The sequence below is a fragment of the Schistocerca piceifrons genome, chromosome 6 (assembly GCF_021461385.2).
Source record: "Schistocerca piceifrons isolate TAMUIC-IGC-003096 chromosome 6, iqSchPice1.1, whole genome shotgun sequence".
Classification (NCBI taxonomy): Eukaryota; Metazoa; Arthropoda; class Insecta; order Orthoptera; family Acrididae; genus Schistocerca; species Schistocerca piceifrons.
In genome coordinates, this window is record NC_060143.1 from 349,812,864 (window position 1) to 349,836,495 (window position 23,632).

The window sequence follows — 23,632 nt, forward strand, 5'->3', positions numbered from 1 at the left end:
TCTATGAGATTTCACAAGCACATGAAATGTGTAACACTTCTGTTTCAAATAACTTACGGGTTTGCTGCCAGGTGACGTCATCTAACACCTCCGATATTTCGACAGGAGCACACCCTGCCATTCTCAAGGCACAAATGCAAGGAAGAAGAAATGTGCTAGCAAATTTAATACCTCAGTTCACAGAGGAGAAACAAGGAGGACACCACACACAGAACAAGTGTCAACACAAACAAAGATAACCAACATCAGAAATATCGATAGTTACTATTAATTAACAGGTGAGGTAGCACTAATTCTGTCCCTCTGTTTTTGATGAGAGACAGAGCCGGATTCCAAGCAGCATTTAAACAAAATCCACCATCTCTGTTAATAAGATTGCTTGCTAGTCTGATTTCAACAGCTTCCTTAATAACACTATCCCAATAGCTGGACGTGCAAGCCAGAATCTCCGTGTTGTTGTATTCCATTAGATGACCGGTGTTAAGGCAATGTTCTGCAATAGCGGATTTGCTCGGCTGTTGTAAGCGTGTGTGACACTTATGTTCAATACACCGGTCTTCCACAGTCCTGATTGTCTGACCAATATATGACATGCCACAACTGCAAGGAATACGATAGACCCTAGCCTTACGCAAACCAAGATCATCTTTTACGGACGCCAACAGGGCCTTAATCTTAGAAGGTGGTTAAAAAACACATTTCACATCATATTTCCGCAAAATACGGCCAATCCTGTTGGAAATGCTTCCTGCGTAAGGCAAAAAGGCCATACACTTAGGTGCCACTTCGTTGCTATCGTCACTCACCCATTGCACAGAAGGCTGACGGCGCAACACACGTTTGCTCTGCCTCTCACTATAACCATTCTGACGAAAGGTGACTTCGAGATGTGATAGCTCAGCTGCCAAACTTTCAGGGTCTGAGATAACGTGGACCCCATGAACCAAGGTGCGAAGTAATCCTTCACACTGAGCTGGATGGTGACAACTATCAGCTCGCAGATACAAGTCAGTGTGTGTAGGCTTCCTATAAACAGAATGTCCCAACGTAGCATCAGTCTTCCTTTTGACCAACACATCAAGGAAGCGAAGGCATCCATTCTTTTTCACCTCCATAGTGAACTGAATATTCGGGTGGATTGAATTCAGATGTTCCAAAACCGGTTTAAATTCTCACTACCATGAGGCCAAACAACAAAAGTATCGTCTACTTATCTGAAAAAACACGCTGGTTTCAAGGTCGCTGACTCCAATGCGCGTTCCTCAAAGTGCTCCATAAACAAATTGGCCACAATAGGTGACAACGGGCTTCCCATTGCAACTCCATCAGTCTGTTCGTAGTACTGACCATTGAATAAAAAGTAAGTGGAAGTCAGCACACGTCGAAACAAATTTGTTAATTCGACACCAAACTTAACCTCAATTAGCTGCAACGAATCAGAGAGAGGAACGCGAGTGAAAAGAGAAACCACATCAAAACTGACCAAATATCAGAGTCATTCAAATGCAATCCCTGCAATCGAAATCTGCAGAGTTCTTAATGTGATGTTCACACCTACCTACTAGTGGGCTCAACAAACTAGCAAGATGTTTAGCTACATGATACGTTGGAGCACCAATATTAGAAACAATAGGCCTCAACGGGACAGCCTCCTTATGGACCTTAGGGAGGCCATATAATCTAGGTGGTACAGCACAGTACGAATTAAGACTCTTGATAGTCTCCTGTGACAAAGAACTTTTCTTCAGGAGGATATTTGTCTTTCTCTCAACACTCTTAGTAGGGTCAGCACCGATTTTGCGATACGTCAAATCAGAAAGTAGACACTTCATCTTTTGAATGTAAATCGTGCTTGTTCAACAAAACGGTGGCATTTCCCTTGGCCGCAGGTAAAATAACAATATCAGGATCCATTCTAAGTGAACGTAGCTGGTGTATTGAACATAAGCATCACACATGCTTACAACAGCCGAGCAAATCCGCTATTGCAGAACATTGCCTTGACACCGGTCATCCAATGGAATACAACAACACGGAGATTCTGGCTTGCATGTCCAGCTATTGGGATAGTGTTATTAAGGAAGCTGTTGAAATCAGACTATCAAGCAACCTTATTAACAGAGATGGTGGATTTTGTTTAAATGCTGCTTGGAATCCGGCTCTGTCTCTCATCAAAAAACAGAGGAACAGAATTAGTGCTACCTCACCTGTTGATTAACAATAACTATCGATATTTCTGATGTTGGTTATCTTTGTTTGTGTTGACACTTGTTCTGTGTGTGGTGTCCTCCTTGTTTCTCCTCTGTGAACTGAGGTATTAAATTTGCTAGCACATTTCTTCTTCCTTGCATTTGTGCCTTGAGAACGGCAGGGTGTTCTCCTGTCGAAATATTGGCAGTGTTTGACGACGTCACCTGGCAGCAAACCCGTAAGTTATTTGAACAGTCAATTCCCGCCGGGAAAAGTTAAGGTCTCACTTCTGTTTGATGCTGGGATACACTTGTGCATGTGTAATAAATATCTGTTGCCAATGAAGGGTGAGTCACAAAACTAGTGCTGAGGCAGTTACCTTCACATCGAGGAACAAATATCATCCATGCATAGTTCTTTTTTTTTAACTTTGGAAGCAGCAACTCAATCAACATCAAGAACTGGTAAAGCTTCTGATGATTTCAATGTTCCAGCAATCACAAGTATTGACAACTAATATATCTTTTTCAACCATTCACTAATATATAGGAAGAGTACCAGAAATAGATAGTGCCGCATTTTCAAGCAAGTTATAGTAAGTGTCCAGACCGTCAGTATGAATTTTTGGTTGTTGACCAACCCTCCTCAATTTTATAACTTAGTGCACAAGTTGGCTCCACTATCAGATCCATCAGTGCTGCCCTGTCAGATATTTTTGCCTTATTTTCAGTACATTTTTCCACCAAGATGCAAGTAGTTTAGAGTTTCTGCAACATTGCAAATTTGATATTGAAATCCGTGCTGTGGATTGTTGACCTTCAAAGTTTAAATAGAATGTGCAAATTTACTTGTGCCTGTGGACAATCTTAAACAGAAAATTTAATATGAAATGTGGTAATCAGTCTGGCCCCTGATAAACACATATGCACACAAGCTTAATGACAGTCTGACCTCTCTCTCTCTAGCAGAAGTGTTATGCATTTCATGTGCTTTCGAAATCTCACAGGCTGCACATCATATTTGTCTTTTTATTTGCAAATCTCTACTACGAGGGTTTTACCAAAAGTAAGGTTCCCAATGAGCTACGGCCTTGAGGGAAGGCGATACGCTAAATCTGACAACAGTGCCCTGCGCAGTGGTTGCCCCACTCTCAAGCAGTTCACTACGTCACTCAGTGTTGGCTTGGCAGCCATCAGAGTTGGAAGTGTTGATCGCCGCTCCCACCAAGTGCTAGGTTCGAGCAGTAATCTGGTGTCTCCATGCAAGGAATTTACCACACGTGAAGATTCATCGGCAACTGACTGAGGTTTATGGTGAAGAGTGCATGTCCATTCAGCACATCCACAAATGGTGCAGGACTTTTGCTGAGGGTCGCACGGAAGTTCACGATGAAGAATGGAGTGGAAGACCACCAGCTTCAGCTGCGATTGCCCAGAAAATCAACAGTGAGCTGCTCAAAGATCAGAGGGTCACTGTCCGTGAACTTGTTGAATGCATTTCTGAAGCTTCCCAGAGCACAACTGAAAGAACTTTAACAGAAACGTTGGGTTATCACAAGGTGTGTGCTCGCTGGGTCCTCCAGATGCTGACTGACAGACACAAGGAACGATGACTTGACTGTGCTCACAAGTTTCTTCAACAATGTGAGGGGGGAGGCAACAAGGAGAAGTTGTTGGACTCTATCATTATAGGAGATGAAACATGGGTGTTTCATTACACCCCCAAAACAAAACAACAATCTCATCAGTGGCGTCACTCCAGTTCACTGCCACCAAAGAAATTCAAATGCAGTTGGCAGGAAAGGTTATGGTGACTGTGTTTTGGGATCAGCAAAGGGTACTCCTCATTGATTTCATGCAACCTGGGATGACAATAAACTAGACAGATATTGTGAAACACTGACCAAACTCTGGTGAGACATCCAGAATTGACGGAGAGGACAACTGAAGGAGGGAATAGTGCTTCTTCATGACAATGCTCGACCCCATGTTGCTTGTCAAACACAGGAGCTTTTGAAGAAATTTGGGTGAACTGTTATGCCCCATCCCCCGTACAGCCCGGAATTAGCCCCCAGCGATTATCACCTCTTCCCCAAGCTAAAGGAACACTTAAGTGGCAAACGCTTCAAGAGCGACGACAAAGTCTGAGCAGAGGTCACACGCTTCCTCAACAGGTTGGCGGGAGACTTCTTTCCCTTAATAATACAAAAGCTAGAACACCGTCTTCAAAAGTTTGTCGAAAAAAATGGAGACTATGTTGAAAAATAGACAAAAGTGTAAGCTTTTCAATGATGCATAAATTAATAACAGTAAACAATGTTTCCTATATGTAAAAAATATGGGAACCCTACTTTTGGTACAACCCTCATATGTCTCTGGCAAGAAGAGACTCCGTCAGTCAGAATTCTGTGTAGGATCCTAATGTGATAAACATGTCTCGCTCACCCTACAGCAGCCAGCCACCTGTTCTCCGCCACCCCGTGGTGGTGTCACTCACAGCAGTTTTGGTTGTTTCCTAGCTATCCACACTGTTATGGGCTGCATACACATTATGAGTATCCTCAACACAACGCAGAATACCACCAATGTTTTCACAAAGGGCATACTGCAGAGATGTGTTAAAGTGCAGCAGGTATCGGGCGTCGTCCTTCATCAATTCAGATTAACAATATTATAGACAGTATACCAGTAAACAGAAAGTTACTGTTACTTGCAGAATTACAGAATGTGGCAGGTGTCGGTGACACTTCTCTGTCTCTATGACAAATCAATCCACGTAGATCAATATTAGTGCTCTGCCACTGGACAAAATGCAGTCAAAATTATGTGTGTATCGTGGTCATTTTTGTACTGGATGCAATTCCACATCTGGGTACTCTTTTCAACATTTAGTTCATTATATTCAACCTCTGACTCATGTGAACAACAGATACTATACATTCACAATTTGCACAATTTTTTGAGTACGGATTAGAAAACACATTGAACTTTCATGTCGCAGTTCGTAAAAGTGGATCAAATTCTGCTAGCAGTTCAAGATGAAGATAAGCTATAACTGGACAGATCAGAACAGTAGCAAGTGCTTTCCCCATATCTTTTCAATCAGTGGGCTTCCCTTTCGGTGATAGTACAAAATCTGGGTGGATCCCTTTTGGTTGTGTGGTGATTTTAAAATTTCAGTCAATGCTCAAGAAGAAGTAGATTCAAAACCTATTATGAAACCCTGCCAAACTCTTCTCTAAGTTGTTTAGGGATCAACTTCAAACCAGAATTTATCTAATGAAAACCTATTTTCAACTTCCTTAAGACAATGAGTTCAGGAAAATTTTGGTGCTGAACAACTGCTTTGGGTCACTATTCGAGTCCATTAGAGTGACATTTCCTACTGTGTAAACTAAACATAAATAGTAACAAGACATACTAACAAAGAAGCTTTATGTAATTTACATCTCAAACAAAGGCCTTAAGTATGAATTTTCAAAATGTTATTTTTTCCAGCCTTTTGTTACCTACCTTGGGTATATTCTCCAAAAAAGGGCCTGGGATCACACGAGAGTGAGAACTGGTCCCCAAATCATTAAAAGATATCTAAGTATTTTTAGGCAATGTTAGCTATTATGCCCAGTTTATCTTGTGGGCAGCTTTTATCACCTACCAGTTGAATTAGTTACACCAAAAGGAAGTTCTCTTTCACTGGTCAGATGCTTGACAGAAGTCATGTCAATACCAGAAATCATCCTTTTAGTCTGCACCCAGTTCAATAACATACCAATCTCATTTAATGTTGACTCCAACTGTGGATGCCTCACCACATGGTGTTGGGGCTGACCTGTCACATAAACTTGTCGACTGTAAGGAAATTTCTACATCCAATTTCTGATTTGCATCTGTATCTTTGCTTTTGAAATGAAATGCGTTATGTAACTCCCATGAGGGAAGTTTTGTGTTAATGAAGACTTATGTTGACTGACATTGAAGCACTTACTAATTGTGCTGAAACCTGAGAAAAGTTTCAGGGAATTTCTGGAATGTCTTCGATAGTTCAAAAAGACTTAACACATCCATTTCAAATGACTAAATGGTGAAATTTCTTCACATGTAAGATAAAATGTATGCTCTCAGCTGAGTTATTCAAACACTGCCTTTCTGTTATCATTTCCATAATGCATCAGCTTATTGCATGTGTATCTGAGCACAGGGTTGACAAACACTTTAATTATGTAACAGTTGCACAACTGGCCTCTAGTGAGAAAGTTGATGCTGGTACAGATGGTTGAATTATCAGAAGGAACATTCACAAACATGTGGCATTTTTGTCAGAAGAGGCAGAGGTGTCCCTGATGGCACAAAAGATTCATGGGGAAACTTGCATGACAAATAACAGTTGAACATCTACAGCACCCCTCAATATTTGATCTAAGTCAGGACATACAGCACAAACGTCTGAACAGAAGGTAAAAGCTCACTGTGTGTTTTGTGAGCAGCACAGTCACTGAGCACAAAATTGTGAGAAGTTGAAGGGTGTTCATGACTGCCTCAGGATCTTGAGGGAGAGCAATAGGTGCTTTCTTTGCCTCAACTAGGATCAAACAGTAAAAGACTGTAGAAAGAGAGGAAGAGCATTTGTCTTTTTTGGAAGAAAACCCATCACAACCCAGTCTACAGCAGTTTGGAATACTCTACTTCATTGGCAACTCATACTAAACACGGTACAGTACAATAATCAATGTGAATAATGGAATGTTTCAGACTCATTTATGTCCAGATAGTCCACGTGTACGAAATGGGACTCACAGGTAAAAACAGATTTATGTGCTGCATATTAGATGGTGGCAAACAGTCTAGCTTCATCTGCAGATCAATTATCGACAAGTAGTTGTGTATCACTTACTAGCAAATCAATGCTCTTCAGTCTTCATTCACTATGTCACATTCACAGTGGTTAGTCCATTTGACATTGAGAAGTGCATGGAAAATGCTAACATTACAGTTACTGTGTTCGAGTATTTTCATTTCTTTTCAAGACAACCATCATTATATCAAGAGTTCAAAAGGTAACACATAAGCGATTTACAATTGGCCAAACCTGCAGAAGGACACAATCCCTCCATCGAGCTATTTATTGGATTGGATCACAATGGGAAAACTGTCAACAACACTGCCCATACACATCTCATCATCACTGGCTTTACTGCCTTCAGAATTTGAATGGATCCCTAATAGAAGCTATCCCAGCATTTCTAAAAATCAAGTCATTGTTAACCTCATCAACCTGCCATTCACTCAAGCATTTTACAATGCAGTCCGAAACTTCTGGGATTTAGAGACAACAGGAATTCGCAGTGATCATAACCAATTACTGAGTGCAAAGGATTCAACATTTCTTGAAGAATTTCACACTTCTTATTCAATCAAGGATCAGTGAACAGTAGTTCATATTCCTCACCAATCAACAGCTGTTCTCCCAGATAACATCTATAATGCTGAAAAATGCTTCCTCATTTCTCAGAGGCATCTTGAGCAGAACAATGTCCTGAAATGCTGCCTATGAGGGACAAATGTCAAGTTACATCCAGAATGGACACATCAAACTGGCTTCCTCCCAAACTTCAGATGACACCTTTTATTTGCCCCATCAAATAGTGATGAGAAAGACACATGGAAGCATCAAGTGGTGAACTACATTCAACACATCTTCACGTGAAGGGTCTCTCCCACACTTAATGATGTCATGGAAACATGGCCAAATGTTCTTCCCAAAGTAACTGTACTCATGCATTTTCAAATGAAGCAACTTAGTCACTATCACAGATATTACCCAAGCCTTTTTTGCAGTTAGTTCTCCATCCAGCCAACAGAGGCTTGAGGAGGTTTCTCTGTAGAGAGACAATAATAGCACAGCAAATGAAGCAATTGACACGTGAAGAAGACTTACTTACCAATACAAATGACTTCCCTTTGGGTATAGTCCATTCCTACTTTCAGCTGCATGTACCAATCGCAGATTTCCACAACTATTACCTTATTAGACAATACCACTTGCATGGAAAACGTAGCGGCAGGTGCTTTAGATGAAAATGGGATGATAATGCTTTACTATGAACTGATGTTACTCAAGGTCAAATCAAGCTGCCTATGTCAGGAGCCAATAGACTCTCAGCAACTGCTCAAAATATGGAAATCAGAAGGATGAGGGATCACAAGAACATTGTGTGTGTTGAGAGTTCAGTGGACTACAGTAGAACTAGCACGAAGTCATTGATAAATGTCACAGACTGTAGGCAATAAAAGAATATAACAAGAATCACCAGTTTTTTTTACCCTCTGGAATTACTAAGTCCAGTATCCACAGTAGGAAAAATTTTGTGTCAAAGTACACGACTTCTTGCCACTTGGTGGTGCACTTGGATATCACGTCTTCCAAACCAATATGGATCACAGCCTCTGAAGAGGGAAGTATTTGCACCCACATTTTCTGTGACCCTTCCAAGTGAGCATATGGTGCACTCTTGTATGCCAGATGCACTGTAAATAGTTAGTCTCATGTCCAGTTAAAAGAAGAAAGAAAGATTGGATTTAATGTTCAGTCAACATCGAGGTCATTAGAGATGGAATGCAAGTTCAGATTGTACCAAGGATGGAAAAGGAAATTGGGAGTGATCTTTCAAAGGAACCATCCCGGCATTTTTCTGGAGCGATTTAGGGAAATCGTGGAAAACTTAAATCTGTATAGCTCAACACGTGTTTGAACTGTCATCCTCCTGAATATAAGTCCAGTGTGTCAACCCCTCCACATCCAGTTGCTGTGTAGCAAAAGCAGGCTAGCCTCCATGAAGTGAGACTTCTACATTACTGCTGCTACCAACACAGACATAAGTGGAGCAACTATCTGGACAGTCTCAATGATGACACTAGCTTGGTTAAGAGGTAGTCCCAACTCTTGGAAAACTTTTGCGTTCAACAGGCTCTTAGAAGTTCACAAGTACACCTCACCATGACAATGTCCACATGGACCATCTGACAGGAGGAAAAAATGCCTCAAACTTCACATACAATAGACATTTGGTGGCATGGATCACCTTGGCTTTCAGAACAGCCCCCTAGCTGGTCAAAAGGATGTCACAAGTACATTGCATCTGCTTTCTTGTTAGAAATGACAAACTCGCACCCTGATCCACAGATCTTCCTCAAGGAGACACTCAACCATCGATAGATATGGAAAGATTTAGTTCCTGCTTGAAAATGCTGCAAGCCACTGCCCATATTGTATGATTGAAAAGGAAACTTTATGACAAAGTGAATCTGGACAGAGAATTTATGGCAGAAGAAATGGCACCAGCTCGACGTTACTGGATCAAGTCTGCACAAGAGCAACACTTTCTTCATATAATCAAGGCTCTGAAGGAAAGCATGCCACTACCCAATTGGTCAAAAATAATGAATCTCAATCCTTCGTTAGATGATAACCTGTTGCATTTAGGTGGTCATCAGCATTATGTCAAATTAACCATTCAAGAATGACATCAACTTATTCCTGGATGGAAACCATCAATTCAAAAGGCTTTTAATTCTACACACTCACAACTGTCTACATCAGCTTGAGCTTAGAATTGTGCTTTCAGAGCTTTGTTCCTACTCCTGAATACTAAACTCATGTCACACCGTACAAAAGATTATTCATTTCTGTCACCCATGTAAAACACGTGATGTTGCTATCAAGAAATAGAAGCTCCACTAGCAGCCAATTAGGTAACACCACACAGACCCTTCCAAGTCACTGGCATTGATTTTGCAAGGCCATTTTATGACAAGTCAGGAAGTACCACAACTACACAACTAAATGCAATATTGTACTGTTCAACTCTGCTATGACTAGGTACATTCATCTAGAGCTAGTTCACAATGCAAGGATGGATCAATTTTTGTTGGCGCTACAAAGATTTGCTGGCAAAAATGACATTCCACACACCTTCTACAGTAACAATGCTCATACATTTCACAGATCAAACAAAGAGACAACTGAGCTGTGGTTGGGCATGTCTGTTCATAAGAGCCAAGAATACCTCATGCAACAAGGCATAACTTAAAAGTTTATAGCTCCTTGTTCAACTTGATGGGGGACGATGTTGGGAGAGAACTGTCGTTTCAACCAAAAGATGTCTCCAAATAGTATTTGCAACTCTAGTATCGACGAGGAAGGGCTACAGACTGTGCTCAAGAATACTGGAGCACTGGAGAATACTTGAGGCCAATCTCCCAAAATGGAAACAAAGTGCTCTCTTCAGCACACTTGCTGATGGGGGGAAAACTCAGCACTGCAACAGGGCCCAACCAGCAATCTTAGCAGACTTGACAAAAGAACTCAGACTCCTTCAGAAAACAGCAGAAGTTCTCTATAAGTGAATTTTATCCATAGTGGATGCTGTTGAACTCAATGACATAGAAGGTTATTTATTTGTCACACAACCAGTTTCAAGCTTGCACCCATCCTCAGGTGTTTATACATTCATGTTCATGTTTACACTTCTGGAGATCACTGTATAAATACAAAAAAATTATTTGCTGGTGGCTAAACAGATACAAGTGGGACAATTGTAAGTTGCAAGTCAGCATTTGTCAAAAATATATCTGTACCTATGTAAAGATGAAGAATCATTATTTATTTATTTATTATCATCTCAATGATCACATTTGTGATATAGGATTTGTCAGGGTACATTTTAACAACTATATAATATCTTTACAAAATTTGTATCTGTGCTGAATTCATATCAATCTATCTTATGTTTAATACAATATACAACTAATAAGTGTTTTTATAACATAATTTCTTATGCACTGATGTAATTTCATTTGTCACATTAACTTAAACATATATTGTTATACAGTTGCACAGAGATATTCACTTATGCTGTAATAACATTTGTCAAGCATGTGGTTCTTTATAACAGTTTTAAATTTATCCTCATTTTCCAGCTCTTTGATATGTTTTGGTAGTGCATTAAAAAGTTTGATGCCTTGATTATATACATGTTTCTGGCTTCGGGTCCTTGTTACAACTTGTATGTGGAGATCTTTACATTGCTGTGTATCGTAATTATGGAAGTCTATATTGGTTTTCATTTTGTCCTGATTTCTTTTGATTACCTACAGACATTTCAGAATGTATAATGACGGAATTGTTAAAATTTTCAATGCTTTAAAAAGGGGCCTACAATGTGTATAAGGTGGGCTGTGAGTCATTATCCGAATAGCACGTTTTTGTAATTTGAAAATCTCATTTAGACGACTATTTGTTTTTCCCCAGAATACTATCCCATAGGATGCAATGGACTGAAAATAGCCAAAATATACTAATCTGGTACAGTCATTACTACAAACTCTTGAAATTACTCTAAGCACAAAACACGCTGAATTAAGTTTTAGTGCTAAGCTCACCACATGGTCCTTCCAATTAATCTTCTCATCAATGTGCATACCCAGGAATTTTGCACACTCTACTCTTTCAAGTTGTTTGCCCTCCATGGTGGGATTTAGGTCGTCCTGTTCACTTATTTTTCCATATTGCATATAATTAGTTTTTTTGCATTCAGTGTTAGCTTGTTAGCACTAAACCATTTTTGTATACCTTGTAGGACATGGTTCACAGTACTGTGCAATGACTGCTTCATATCACTAACTATTAAACTAGTATCATCAGCAAATAACATGATTCTAGCTTTTCTCTCTGACACCTGAATATCATTAATGTAAATGAGGAACAGCAAGGGGTCTAATACACTTCCTTGGGGTACTCCTACTGTGACCTCCCTTGGATCTGATCTTAGTTTAATTTTTTGATTAATATTTAGTGCTGTAATTTCAACCACCTGCATCCTCTTTTCTAGATAAGACTCAAACCACTTTTTTACCAGTCGTCTGATACCCATAGCTTCAAACTTTTTCCAAAGTATGCTGTGGTCAACAGTGTCAAAGGCTTTTGACAAATCTAGATTTATCCCAACTACACTTTTTCCCTCTTCCAATTTAGTGATTATTTCTTTTGTGTATTCTAGTACAGCTGTTTCAGTACTTCTCTCAGCTTGAAATCCATGCTGATTACTGTTTATCAGATTGTGCATATTAAGATAATGTGAGACTCTATATTTCATTAGTATCTCTAAACCTTTAGAGAAAGTTGAGAGGAGTGAGACAGGTCTGTAGTTTTCTATTTTAAGTTTATCACCCTTTTTCAACAGGGGAATGACTTAGGAAATTTTCAGTTTTTGTGGAAACACGCCCTCAGCCATTGACAAGTTTGCTATGTGCGCCAATGGTTTCGCTATCTGATTAGCTGTTTTCTTTACTAATATTATTGGCACTTCATCTACTCCAGCTGACATCTTGGACTTGAGAGACTTTTAATCACGTTTAAAACTTCCTTTTCATTTGTTGGAAGTGCCATCATACTGCTAGCTGCCTTGGGTGCTTCCATCTTAATCTGCTCCCCAAAATTCCTGCTTAATGTCTGGGGGTGCATTTAAAAAGTAATTATTTATATAATTAGGCATGGCATATTTATCTACCATTTTATTCTCCTCATCTTTTAGAATAATTTCCTTGTCTTTGATAGGTACCCCGGTTTCTTTTCTCACAATTTCCCATGCTATTTTAGTTTTATTTCTGGACTGTTTTATTTCCATATTATTACTTAATAACTTTGCATTTGCAATTACTCTGCGGTATATTTTCCTGTACCTCTTTACATATTCTATAAAATCAGTATCTGTACACTCCTTCAACTCTGAATTCAGTTTTTTCATGTTTTCACATGATTTCTTAATGCCAAAAGTTAAGCTGTGGTGATAGTTTTTCCACTTAGCTGCACACTTATTATCATTTTCATGTCCTTATTTCAGTTTTACAAAGTTTAGCTGCATATTTCACTATTAGGATGTGCACTCGTGAAATACACTGTGTTTACATACAAACATGTGGGCTATGGTCAAAGAACTTAGATGTAGCAGGTGTAAAGATGTTGCTCATACAGAAACATATAGGTTATGGTCAAAGAACTTAGCCACAGGAAGTGCATGGTTGTTGCACATATAGGAACTTAAAAAGTTATTATAGACTGCAAAGTTTTTTGTTACACATTATGAAATTTTTGGATTCAAATTTTCATTGCTAAATTTGATTCAAATTTTCATTGCTAATTCAAATTTAGCAATTTTCTGGTGACACATTTCTACTATAGCACATTTAGCAGTTAAACTTATTGTCTTGAAGTATTTATTTTCTGTGCATGTAACATTAACACTTTTTCTTTTGCAATTACCTGACCTGTATTTTGATTTTCTTTTAACATTAATTTAGTACCTGTTCTTGGCAATAGACTTCATAAAAACATTAGTTTGACCTATCACATTAAACTTTTCATTTCAAAGTTTTCTTCCCCATCTACTTCACCAGCATATCTCACCTTCCCTCTAACTTACTTCTGGCTAACTTATCTCTTTGTTTTTGTGCAGTTACAGGCCTATTTTCATAAGACTTCATGTAAAAAATGAGAAAACAAAAGGGCTGAATGATGGGGGCACAGAGTCAGTTTTGTGTTTCTGAATATCATCTGCCTGCTTAGCTGAGTGGTAATGTGTTTGCCTACCATTCATCGGGCCTGGGTTCGATTCCCAGCCAGGTTGGAGATTTTCTCCGCTATGGACTTGGTGTTGTTTTGTCCTCATCATCCTTCTACCATTATCACGAACATACAAGTCACCCAATATGGTGTCAACTGAAATAAGGCTTACAACCCAGCAGCTGAACTTCTCCGAATGAGACTTACTGGCCAACAATGGCACACGATCTTTTTTTCTGCATATCATCCATTCGACAGCTCCACTAATTTTCCAGTTACAGACTGCTCTTTCTCACAACATCCCACACAATGACAATTTTAACTCTCCAATTCTATTTTCATGTGGATTTCTTCCTGACCTGCCTACAGATGAGTATTAAAGCAATTATTCAGGGATAGAACTTTTTCTAGTACTAACAGTATCCTTTGAAGCAGCTAGTTTTGTTTATTTGACTGTCTATCAATTGTAAAATTTTGTAAATAGCACTCCAGAAACTTGATACTTGTGAATCAGTGAAAATTATGCATACCTGTGACCCTGTCTTTAAAAAAAAGGTATTTACAAGGATTATAAGATGATACGACTAAAATATTTAGTTGGATTCTTCTTGTTTTGCTCTTCAGCTGCGAAATCATTTGAACTGTGAATAGCTGACTCTTCCTGCAATTGCTACAAACAACTGAATTACAAGGACAGAGACTGAGTGGTACTTGTGCATTACCTGTATTGAATGTACGGTGTGTTTACTGGGGTGACCAGCACGACCTGCTCCCTGTCCATACATTGTCAGCAGTCTTCCTGTCAAGTTTACAGCAGCGCGGAAGCACCCTGCCTGCAACAATAGTTTCCTTACAGTGTCTACTGTAGTTTGTTTAATAGCTTCATGATTGATGTTTCACTTGAGTAGTAGGAGCCACCCACCAGCCAATAACAGTTCTTTCTCGGGTACCAAGTGGTCACTGTGTTGCCTGGTTTTCAGATACCTACAGAGCATTGTCAAATGTTGCGTGCTGGCAACACTCACCACCACTGCCACTGCAATCCCTCAGTCACAAAATTATTTTATTCAAGCTATATCACAGTTCCTGGTGGTGGTATACAGAATGAAATTAATGAGCCAATTTATTTAAAACAGTACTGCAGTCATTACCTTACAAATGACACTTAGTAAATATTTTGATATAAATGAATACATCCACCTGCACAATAAAATATTTATTTTACTTATACCTACCATCTATAGTGAGATGATAACATCAATAACTTAGTCATAACATATAAAAAACGAAATTAAATTAAATTATATTCAAATATTACAGCCCATAGGCAGCCCACATTCATCCATCCACCCACCCACCCCTTCTTTTCACATCATCCGCACGTTGGAAATAACGCTTAGCTTGAATGACACTAGCATAAGTAGTTGTTAATAAACCAACAATAGAACAGAAAAAAGAAGAATCGATGGTTAACTGAAGGAAATAAATTAAATTTCTTATCTATAATTCCTTTTTGGTTGGTTTCAACTAAACATTTTGTTACCTTTAGTCCTTTCATCATATTTAATCTGGACTTGAAAGCAGATAATCATATGTACAAAAGTTCATTACGTAATAGTGATTAGGATGACCAGTGTTCCTCCTCAGCCACAACTCATAGCAGCTAAACCCTGCCTAGGTGACCTTTTTAACTTGCCACATTCCCTAAAACTCCCAACTAACTCTCCACCAAATCCAGAGCCAAAACATTCCCATAACACTGTTGTTAACCTTTCCACAAAGTTCCTCAGCTCAACAGAAGTTTCAGTCCTATCCAAAGAGCTTACCTTTAGACTTACACTCAAATTTAACCACACTGGACTTGTCAAAGAACTGCTCTCCTCCTCCTGATCCCTCCAACCAAATCCCTCCAACCAAATCCATCCTAATTCCAGCACTGAACCCTGCCTCATCCAATTCATACCAGCATTCCAACGTGATCCTCCCTCCTCCCACCTAACCATCCACTGGTCATCTTCCAGGAATTCCTTACCTCCAATTTAGCCTCTCCATTCTTCCCCAGGTTCCTTCCTCAGAACACCAACCTTTTGCTAGAAGAAAGAACAGCCATACATAACTCCACAACAAATCTTCAACTAGTCATCCTACCTGCAGAAAAAGGTTCCACCCCTGTTATGAATCACAATACTACCTGGCAGAAGGCCTCTGCCAATTATCTGACTCCACCACCTATAAACTCTGCCAAAGTGATCCCATCCTAGAAGTCCAACAGAAACTCCAATCCCTGCATACAGCCTTACGGCCTTCCCAGAACATCTCCCCTATGACACTACGCACGCCCACCTACTACATGCTCCCCAAAATCCACAAGCCCAACAATCCTGGAAGCACAATTGTGGCTGGTTATTGTGCCTCCCACTGAAAGAATTTCGTCCCTCATTGACCAAAGCCTCCAACCAATTGCCTGTAATCTAGCCTCCCCCGTCAAAGATACCAACCACACCCACCCTTTTACCTCCCGGATCCCTACTCATCACAGTTGATGTCACATCCCCATACACCAACATCCCTCATGCGCAAGGTCTTACTGCCATTGGACACTACCTTTCCCAATGTCCTTCAGACTCCAAAACCACTACCTCATTCCTCATACACTTAATAACTTTATCCTAGCCCAAAACCACTTCTCATTTGTAGGGAAGGTATACAAACAGATACGCGGCACAGCCATGGGCACCTGCACGGCACCCTCCTATGCCAACCTTTTTATGGGTCACCCAAAGGAGACCTTCCTGGCCACCAAAAACACAAAATCCCTAGTCTGGTTCATGTTCAATGATGATATCTTCATGGACTGGACTCAGGTCAAGACACCCTACCTTCAGTGCTTCACAACCTTGACACCTTCTCTCCCATCCGCTTCACATGGTCCTCCTGAACCCAGCATGCACCTCCATAGTTATTGATCTCCTCTCTGATGGCTCCATCTTCACCTCTGTCCACATTAAAACCACCGACCAACAACAGTACCTGCATTTTGACAGCTGTCATCCCTTTCACAGCAAAAAATTCCTCCCATACAGACTGGTCAGCCGGGGACAACATATCTGCAGTGACATAAACTCTCTTGCTCAGTATGCTGAGAGTCTCACCAAGGCCTTTACAGACAGGCACTATACCCCAGACACAGTCCGCAAACAGATCTCCCGTGCCATTTCCCCTCACACCCCTAATCCTCCCACCAGCCCCAAAAACCAGCCACCAAGGAGTGGTCCCCTTCATCACCCAGTACAATCCCAGTCTGGAACAGCTGAAACACATCCTACACCAAGGCTTTATTACCTATCATCATGCCCTGAAATGAGTGACATCATACCCAAGATACTTCCCACCTCTCCTAAAGTGGTGTTCCGTCACCCATCCAACTGCCACAACATCCTAGTCCATCCCTATGCCACTCCAGTCTCAACCAATTGTCACATGGATCATATCCCCATATAAGACCCAGGAGCAAAACTACACAATCCATCCACCCAGCACTTTCTATTCCAGTCCTGGCACAGGTTTATCACACCCCATCAGGACTGGGCCACCTGTGAAAGCAGCCATGTCATTTATCAGCTCTGGTGCAATTATTACACAGTTTTTTATATTGGTATGACTACCAATCATCTATCCACCACGGTGAACAGCCACTGCCAAACTGTGGACAAGAGCGAAGTAGACCAACCTGTGGCACAGCATGAAGCTGAACACGACACACTTGGTTACAACAGCTGCTTCATTACCCGTTATTATTATCCCGGCCTCAATCTATGGTAACGTACTATCCTCACACCTTCAACCCAACAGTTTCCATCCCCTCTGCCCTATCATCTCCTATGCATTCTAATCTCCCAATGTTTATTTGCAGCCCTCTGCCAATGCATCCATCTGTCTTTCCCTGCTCCTCTCCTTTTTTTGCTCCTTTTTCCTCCACCTCCCTGTCTCACAACCTCCTCATGCTGAGCGTGTTGGAATTCTAGTCCCTGCACACTCCACCAGACAGTGTTCATCTCTCTCCTCACACATACACCATCGCCCCCTCCCGCCCCCTCCAAATTGCCGTCTTTACCCCATGTGATAGCTGCATTTCAGCCGGAGATGCTGGAGTTGGCGGTTGTGAAGGCATGAGGTGTGCTTACTTGTGAGTATGGGTAAATGGTGTGTGTCTCCTTTACTGATAAAGACTGTGGTCGAAAGCTTTTTGTAAATGTCTTAACTGTGCCCGTCTCCAACCTGACATTTTGTTTTGGTTTACGGCACAAAAACAACTATGGTTATATGCGCCCATGCAGATTTGTAGATCAGGAAGACAAACAGGAGTTAAAAATGACTACATGTTAATCCCAATCGAAGCAAGAGACGACAGCTTAAAACAGGGACATGGAGAAAGGTCTATAAAATATGCCCTAGAGAAACAGAATTCCTGAACTAAAAATTAAATGTCCTTTGCCATATTGCTATGATGGATAAAAAGTAAAAAGTCATCAACAGCCCTGGCATCATTCACTAAAACGGCTGATAACTCTGACGGCAAACAGAAATGATAACATGCATGGTTAAAAAAAGGGCATTCCGTCAGAAAATGGCAGACCATCATAGGTTGAGGGGAATGAGCACAAAGTGGTGGGGAGCACAACTTAACAAACGGTGATAGCTAAGAAGACAGTGCCTGATATGCAATCTAGCTAAAATGATCTCCTCACGGTGAGGGGTGAGAGGAGGTCGTACAAGCCTCCGGGAGAGGAGCTATTTCCCACAAAGGGAGGACCACCTGCTTACAGACAGCAACAAAGAGATCATAAGAGAGAATGTAAGAACCAGCGGGCTTAGGTACTGCTTCTGCACACAGACTCGTAACTGGGCTATTGCAAAAGGTGCCAGTGGCCAAATGGATGACACGATGGTGGACAGCATTGAAACTGCGTAAGAGGGATGGACGTGCAGATGCATACATGAAACATCCTTAGTTTAGTTTCGAACAGACAAGGGAACGGTGCAAATGAAGGATAGTGGTTTGATTTGCTCCCCAGGAAGAACCACTGAGGACACGTAGGACACGTACGACACTGAGGGACCGCATGTAGAGGGCTGCCAGGTAAGACGCGTGGGAGGACCAAGAAAGTTTCATACCAAGCATGAGCCCCATGAATTCTGTAGTTTCAATGAACAGAAGAGCAACAGGCCCAAGATGTAAAGAAGGTGGTAGAAACCAATTTTTCTGCCAGAAATTCATACAAATGGTTTTTTCAGTGGAAAAACGAAAGCCACTATTGATGTTCCATGAGTAAAGACAATCGAGACATCGCTGAAGATGAGTCAGATCCATGGAGAACTGCAACAGATGGCAAAATCATCAATGACAAGTGAGCCCTGATGCCCAGTGGTAAACAGGTCAGTATAGGATTAAAGGTGATAAAGTGGACGACGCTCGAGCCTTGGGGCATACCATTTTCCTGGATAAAGGTGTGTGACAAGGCAGAACCCACACATACTTTGAAAACTCAGTCTTTCAAAAAATTCCTGAAGGAAAGGGGGCTTGCGCCCATGAAGCCCCACGTGTAGAAAGTACAGAGTATATCAGCTCTCCAGCAGGTGTCGTAGGCTTTCTCCGATCAAAAAACACAGCCACAGTCTGGGATTTTCACAGAAGACCATTCAAGACATGGGTGGGTAAAGTGACAAGATGGTCAATTGCAGAATGGCATGCTCTAAATCCACACTCTGCAGTGTTTAGCAAATTGTGAGACTCAAGCCACCATACCAGCCGGACATGAATCATATGTTCCATCACCTTGCAAACACAGCTGGTGAGAGAAATGGGGCAGTAGCTAGAAGGAAGATGTTTGTCCTTATCGAGCTTATGTATAGGTATGACAGTGGCTTCACACCTGAGTATGGAAAACATGCCCTCTGCCAGATGCAGTTGTACGGGCGAAGGAGAAAGTGCTTGCCCGCGCAAGAGAAAAGTGCTGAGCTCTGTCTGGTCATGGGGCAGAGGATTGGGATAAAGTGAGAGCATGATTTAGCTCCCTCATAGTAAAGGCAGCATTGTAGCACTCACCATTCTGAGAAAAGGAGGGTATCATCCGAGCCTCCTCCGCTCGTTTCCAATGGAGGAAGCCAGAGTGATAGTGGGAGGAGCTCAAAATCTCCACAAAATGGAGGCACAAGGTGTTGGAGAAAGCAGTAGGGCCCACTATCACATCATCTGCTTTTTTCGGGTCAGAAATTTTGGAATGGATCTCGATCCCAGAGACCCGTCGGAGGTTGGCCCACAGGGCGGAAGAGGCAGTGGAACTGTTAAAAGAACTAGTAAATGAAATAAAGCTAGCTTTTTTGCTATCCCGAACAACACGACGACACTGTGCATGCAACTGTTTGTAATGAATGCTGTTTGCCATCTTAGGATGATGGTTAAAAATGCAGAGAGCATGTCTCCGTGTTTGAACTGCTTCGCAGCACACCTCAGTCCACCAAGGGAGTGGGACACAGTGAGGTAAAGAGGAAGTGCGAGGAATGGAACAGTTTGCAGCTCTAAGGCTAACATTTGTAAGGTATTCGGCCTGATCATCACAAATGGGGAAATGTTGTTTGTCAAAGGTCGCCAGAGAGGATTAAAGCCTCCAGTTAGCCTTATTAAGCTGCCATCTGGGTGTGCATGGAGGTGAGGAAGGGCTCAGCAAATAGATAGCATACGGGAAATGGTTGCTCGAGTATGTGTGAGATGTTGAATGATGGAGGGGTGTAAATGGTACAAAGGAAAAAGAACAAGCGAGAAAGGAAAATGTGGACTGCAACAGCTTGGAGCCGGGTAGTCAGGGAGATGGGTTGAGTATGATCATCATTCCGGATGAGCACCTTGACTCCCCCATCAGTTGGAATGCTGTCCTCGGAGGGAAGGGGGGGGGGGGGTGAAAGGTCAAAGCAGTCTGGGAAGAAATGTGAGAGCTCAGAGCGGTTGTGAGGACGCAATTTTGTTTCCTTTATTCCTGGAGGCAGAGTACAAGGAGACACTATGATTCAAAGAGCAGCTGTAAGTCTCCTTTGCTGGATCAAAGGACGTGAACATTCAATTGGAGGGCAGTCATTATGAGGGGAAAAAATGAAAGGGTGTCACCATGGCAGATGCCGAATACCAGCCTTTGAAGACTCACTGCCAAAGGCCACAGGGGATGGAGGATCCTTCTCCATGAGGTCTACAGAGGCATAGGCATTCTCCTTCTGTTGGTCTGTGGAGTTCAGGGCAGAAAAACAGTCAGTGGTGTGCACTGGCAACATGGAGGTCGGCCGGGTGAGAGTATCACGTGGTGACACCGTCGAAGAAGATCTCAGAGTCAGCAAAGGAGAAGACAGTTTCCTTTTGACTTCCTGGAGCCTTTACAGTTGGCAAAGGAAGACTCAGATGTTTGTTGGCTTGAGGGATGTAGTAAGACTTCACAGGAGTATTCCTTCTGTCCTTTCGGGCCTGCCAGTTATGTAGAGGATGACTTCACACAGTGAGGCGGAAGTTTGGTGGCTTGTTGAACAGCTGGAGGAGGAGATGGGAATGCTACCATGAAGCTGGGCGATGTCACAACCGTGGTGCTAAATTTGAGGTTGCATGTCTGCTTGACAACGTCTTTCATGGTGCAAGACGTAGCAAGAACAGTACTGTAGGTGTGAGATGGTAGATTGCAGTGTTTCTGACCACACAACCCGATAATTGAGATACATAGGACAATCTTGGGAAAAGGTGGCATGGTCACCATTGCAGTTGATACAGGGGGGAGACGGAGGCAGGCAATCGCCCTTGTGAGCATCCCTACCACTGGTTACACACTTGACCGGGAGGGAGTCAGCAGGACTCTCGGATGTGGCTGTAACCATGGCCCTGGTAGCAGAGCATCACGTTTGGAATGTATGGTCATACTGTGATAACATAGCCTTCTTTGATCTTTGACAGTAGCACCACTCTATCAAAAGTGATAAAAAGAGTGCACTAAGGATGCATTTACTTTTTTCACCACATGATGGACTCCAGTGACACCCTGCTCAGAGAGGTACAGGTGGATTTCTGCCTCGATCAGACATCGAGCAGCCGACTGTAAATAACACCACAGGTAGAATTCAGCATTTGATGGGCTTCGACACCAACAGGATAGCTGTGAAGGAGTGAAGCTGCAAGCAGCACACAGAAGCCGATTCTCACACAGTAAACAACCAAATCCAAACACAAACTGCCATTCGTGGAAACGATTAAACTTAAGTTGTAATGTTACCAACATGGTCACTTGACTAGAATAGAAATGAGGCACTGCAACCCTCATAGGCCTAAATCGCACAATTCTTGACCCCACATTTAAGTGAATATCAGAGAAACCAGTGATACAGCTTTACATGAATTTTCATAAATACAATGTGGGCCTACAGCACAGATCAACAGATTTCAGAAGCATGAATAACTACTACAATCCCACAATCGACAGTGATATGCTTTGGGCCCTTATGATTCTCAGATTATTGTATGATGAAGTTCATAACTTAATATACTATAACTCACTCAGAAACCCACAAAATATGTTTACTGTCAGTACAGCTTAAACATATACTGACATCCAATCTAATTTTACTATATATAACTGAATTAGCATATCTGAGGAGTGTGCTATCATCAAGGAGGATTTATGGCGACCGAATGGGGATAAAAGTGTGCTGCTGTGTGCTGCACCTGGTGGCCCTGACTTAAACTTCTAGTTGAGTGGCAAGGACTAGCTGTACACATCGTGAACTGTGCACATTGTTTATCAAATCTGTGTGTATTTGGCACGTAAGGCAATTACGTCATGCAAGTTGCACATGCGCAAAAGATCCTTAAAACGTGCACAACTGAAGGTGTGCTTGTAACCCTGATGGCAAGTTTCATGGAGTCTAGAGGAGCAGTAGCACGGTAGATTGAAGTGCCGAATCTTTCAGATTGCAGCACGTACATGACATTTAAAATATACAAAGAAAAATAACCAATAAATCTGCAATCCGCAAAGCATCAAAAGTCAGGGTGTTCATGCACTCTCGTGCTCTTACACAGCAGCCGCCAGTGGTTAGGGCATCTGAACTAGCCTGTTGCACTTTCATACAATACACACTGCAACAGGCTCAAACAAAGCTGTCGCCACTCACTGCTCTACTACAACTGACCTTATGCTATCAGCTTCACACAGGACAGGACAGCACAGCACACATGCCATCTGATGCACATCTTCATGTTACAACAGTCTTTTCACTACTTTTTATACAATCCTCGTATATATATGTGAATGATTTGCCTCTCTGATCCACAGCTGGCTATTTAGATTCTTGCATATTGTACAAAAAAGACAACAAGAAATGAAGTCATAATTTAAAGTCGCAAAGCTAAGTGTGAAAAATTAGAGAATAACAGTTTAAGGAAATCATGCTAGGAGAGATGACAGTAAAAAGTGCAAAGACAAATGGAGTGTAATAATTATCCGAGGACCTGGACTGAGGCACCACTCAAATCTTAGAATACATCAAGTAACAGCTGTCTTTGATATAAATATGTCTTCTATGTTATGCTCCCACCAATTATTAGTATTTCTAAGTGGACTCACCTGAATAAGTTCACGGAGGCCACGATCATCTTGTGTGACATCACTTGCTGTGAGAACATTCCTTTTGGCAGCTTCAGCTTCTCCCAAATAGTGTGTCACCATTTCAAGAACAGTGTCTGCCTACAATAAAAATAAAACAATCACGCAATTTTTAAATCCTGAAGCATAACTGA

The 23,632-nt window shown here is 41.5% G+C and overlaps 1 protein-coding gene across 2 annotated transcripts in view; it reads right to left on the minus strand.

Annotated features, from left to right (window-relative positions):
* Positions 1-23,632, minus strand: part of LOC124802449 (trafficking protein particle complex subunit 12) — a 135,510-nt gene that overhangs the window by 90,795 nt on the left and 21,083 nt on the right. For both annotated transcript variants that reach the window (XM_047263236.1, XM_047263235.1), the window contains exons 3-4: positions 23,460-23,579; positions 14,529-14,639 (exon numbers count right to left, since the gene is read on the minus strand). In XM_047263236.1, the coding sequence (XP_047119192.1) occupies positions 14,529-14,639; positions 23,460-23,579 (231 nt within the window). The remainder of the gene's footprint in view (positions 1-14,528; positions 14,640-23,459; positions 23,580-23,632) is intronic.